The following is a 3,221-nucleotide window of genomic DNA, read 5'->3' on the forward strand; positions in this document are numbered from 1 at the left end:
TGGTAGAGCGCTAGCCTTGAGCTGAAGAGCTGAGGGACAGTGCCCAGGCCCAAAGTCAAGCCCCAAGACAGGACCCCCCCCCAAAAAAAAAGAAAGAATCAAAATCAGAAATGAAAACACACATGAACCACCTCATGACACATCGAAGTGAATGTCAGATTCTTCTAGTTAACTCATACATAAATCACATTTCCAAAGCATATTACATGCAAAAGATCAGCTATACTTTTATCACTAAAGTCAGTACATACCATGTTTTGCCCATTTCAGAACGCTACACAGTGGCCAACAATTATCTCTGGAACTTCAGAGAGGAATCTGTTCCTCTAACAGCTGGGAATTGGGGAATATATGCGTGCCATTGCATATTTATATGTACATATTTACACATACATATTTACATATGTAAATTCAGTATTGTCTACCACAAGAATCTGAAGAATCACATATAGTGAACCCTTCCATTCCCATGATGAAATAAGGCAACTTTGACTCATGAGGCTTAAAGACAGAATAATTAGACATCCTGGGTTAGCTAGATAGCCATGGTTTCTTTTTCCTCCATATAATTACCAGCACTGCAGCCTCTCCCCCTACGAAAACCTGTTCCAGTTTGCATAATAAATATGACCTTATCTAAATGGCAACTGTACATTAGAGAAATTAAGCTTTGCCTGAGAAGCTGACAAAATGAGTGTCATAATTTTCCAATAAGGATACAGGTGGTAAAACTGGCTTAAGTCATCCTGCCTTGTCCCTTACAGACAAGACATAAGTCTGATGCACTGTAAACATAATGAGAGCTCCCTTCATGAAAAGTCAGCTCTGTTCTTTCTAATCTTTTTTTCAATCTGAGACATTTAAATAAGACATTGTTCAATGTCACCAATAGTTAGGAACAAAAGGGTCACACATTTCATCTGTTCGTATTATTTCTGCTTTATTAAACAAAACAGAGGTAGGGGATGTTGAATCTGGAGCTACTTCTTTTCAAGTTAATAGTACAAAGCGAAGGCTCTCTTTCCATCACTACCAAACTTAGATGATTAGAAACAGTATCTCCATAAAGTTGAAAACGTAATACTATGGTTTCAGCCAAAACACAGGGTTCCTGCTACACGTCCCACCCTTACTGTCCCAAAAGCCAGAAGAGATGCTACTGGAGATAGAGGTAGAAGAATAGGCAATATTCACCCAGGTTAGCAATTTATAAGACAATTTACCCATCCTCCAATAGCCGTCCCCTTTTACCCTAAGGGGTGCCATAGATTCCAGTAGCCTGGTCTCCCACCCCTACACTATTCCGGAAGTTCCTGGAATGCGTCTATGGGCTCCTGCCACAGCGGGTAGCGCTCTCTCCATCATAGAGTGTCTCAGAGTTCAGTCCCGTAGATGGCTTTATGACGTAGGTACTCTTCTAAACACTGGAGAATATTATCATCCACCTTTGGGTCAAACTTGTTGGCCAACAAATGATGGTTTTGGAGCATCCAATACAGGTCCCCAGTCCCATAAATACAGATAGTCCGCTGGTAGACCCCCGTGCAAGGCTGGTAAGGTGCCCCTTCATTGATATCACCCTCATGTTCCTGCCACTTGACCAGCCTGGCAATGGCATTCATGTCTGAGATATCATACTTGTGGTGAGGGGGAACTGAGCCGGGCATCCAGGAGGCCCGCTGAAGGGTGGCCCAGAGGAATTCATCAGGGCTGTAGGTGTCCTTAGCCCATTCTATCAGTTGTTGGGATTTTTTGTTATTTAAGACATGCTGAACAAAGTCTCGAGAAGCCACCATATACGCATTCCCAGAGAATATAGTTACATTATTGGGAGGAGGGATCTTCCTCTCCATGGTTATCTGCATCTTGTCTCTCACCTGAAAATGGTATTTCCAGCGGATTTTTTTGTGCTCAGGAGGTACCTCTGACTCCATACTGTTTTTCCCATTCAAAAGCTTCAGGGCCTGGATCATCTCAGCATTGGTCTTTATAGGAAAGTCTGTCCCACATGTATTCAGGAAATATTTCCAAGGCACTGGGCTCTGGAGCAAGTCTTTCATGCAGTTCAGGTCAGCTTGCACTCTGGACCATGAGGCATAAATCACTGGAACCAGCTTACTGGCTATGAAGACATTTTGGAAGCATGAAGCAATGGCCCTCACTGCCATTTGGAAACTCTCTGGAGACTTCAGATCCACATGGATACAGTATATGTTCTGAGGGGCATACACAGCTCTCAGCAGCCTTTCGAAGTTTTCAATCTTCTCATGAACCACCATCGAGTATGCAATAGGGAAGTTTAACTCTTCTTTGCTCAGTGGGAACTGGATGAATTTCCTTTCAGTCTTAAAGAGCTCACAGTTTCTGGTCCCAGCAATGTAGTCCTCATCTGTAAAAGGCTCCCGCTTCTTCTTGATTTCCAGATTGTTCAGAACAGCTTGGATCACTGCCTCCTGGTCCCCTCGAGTGATTCCTGAACAGTTGATGGAACTCTTTGCTGGGAGCTTCAGGGACTTGTACAAGATATCCTTGCAGTCCTGGCTCTGAAATTCTCTGAAGTCCAAATCACACCTTAATCTGAGAGAAAGTTTCAGAGCAACGATGGCCAACAGCATATAAAAGCCCATGGCCCACATGTGATAGCGCCCACACAGTTTCTTCCATGGGATCATCTTCCTGGAATTGGAAACCATGAGCAGAGGAGGATGGACACCTTAAACAGAACAGAATGCTTCGATTACAAACCAGTCATGAGCAAAGTTCCCAGGAAGGTCAACTCCAAACTGATAGCAAACATGTATTTCTTCTCTGGACAAATATCTTCAGATCTCTTGGATAAACAGAGATATTTGTCCTCAGCCTAGGAGCCTCTTAGAGCTAGCTTGCTGATGGAGATCTGTATAGCCTAACTCTGCCAACTAGCTTGCCACACTGCCATTATGATCCAGCTCCACCTCCACCTCAGAGGAGAGAAAGAGAAAGAGCTGAGCACTTGTTGACATAAAGGTACAATTAGTAGGAAGAAGTCCCTACCCCTTAGCTCCATATTTTGCCTCCCATCACTTATCCCAGAATGTAACTCTCACTTAGGTTCAAGAATTTCTACTAGAGCTGGAGACAAAAAAAAAATCCATGAAAGGGCTGGGAAGTTGGCTCAGTGGTAGAGCGCTTGCCTTGCATGCCTGAGGCCCTGGGTTCGATTCCTCAGCACCACATAAGCA

General features: G+C 43.7%; 1 protein-coding gene across 2 annotated transcripts in view; it reads right to left on the bottom strand.

The window, feature by feature from the left end:
* Positions 1 to 1,146: 1,146 nt before the first annotated feature.
* Gcnt3 (glucosaminyl (N-acetyl) transferase 3, mucin type) overlaps positions 1,147 to 3,221 on the bottom strand; it is a 5,115-nt gene continuing 3,040 nt past the window's right edge. For both annotated transcript variants that reach the window (XM_013010065.1, XM_013010064.1), the window contains exon 2: positions 1,147 to 2,713. In XM_013010065.1, the coding sequence (XP_012865519.1) occupies positions 1,374 to 2,693 (1,320 nt within the window). In that variant the 5' untranslated portion in view covers positions 2,694 to 2,713 and the 3' untranslated portion in view covers positions 1,147 to 1,373. The remainder of the gene's footprint in view (positions 2,714 to 3,221) is intronic.

Source organism: Dipodomys ordii, unplaced genomic scaffold (genome assembly GCF_000151885.1).
Source record: "Dipodomys ordii isolate 6190 unplaced genomic scaffold, Dord_2.0 Scaffold11, whole genome shotgun sequence".
Taxonomy (NCBI): Eukaryota; Metazoa; Chordata; class Mammalia; order Rodentia; family Heteromyidae; genus Dipodomys; species Dipodomys ordii.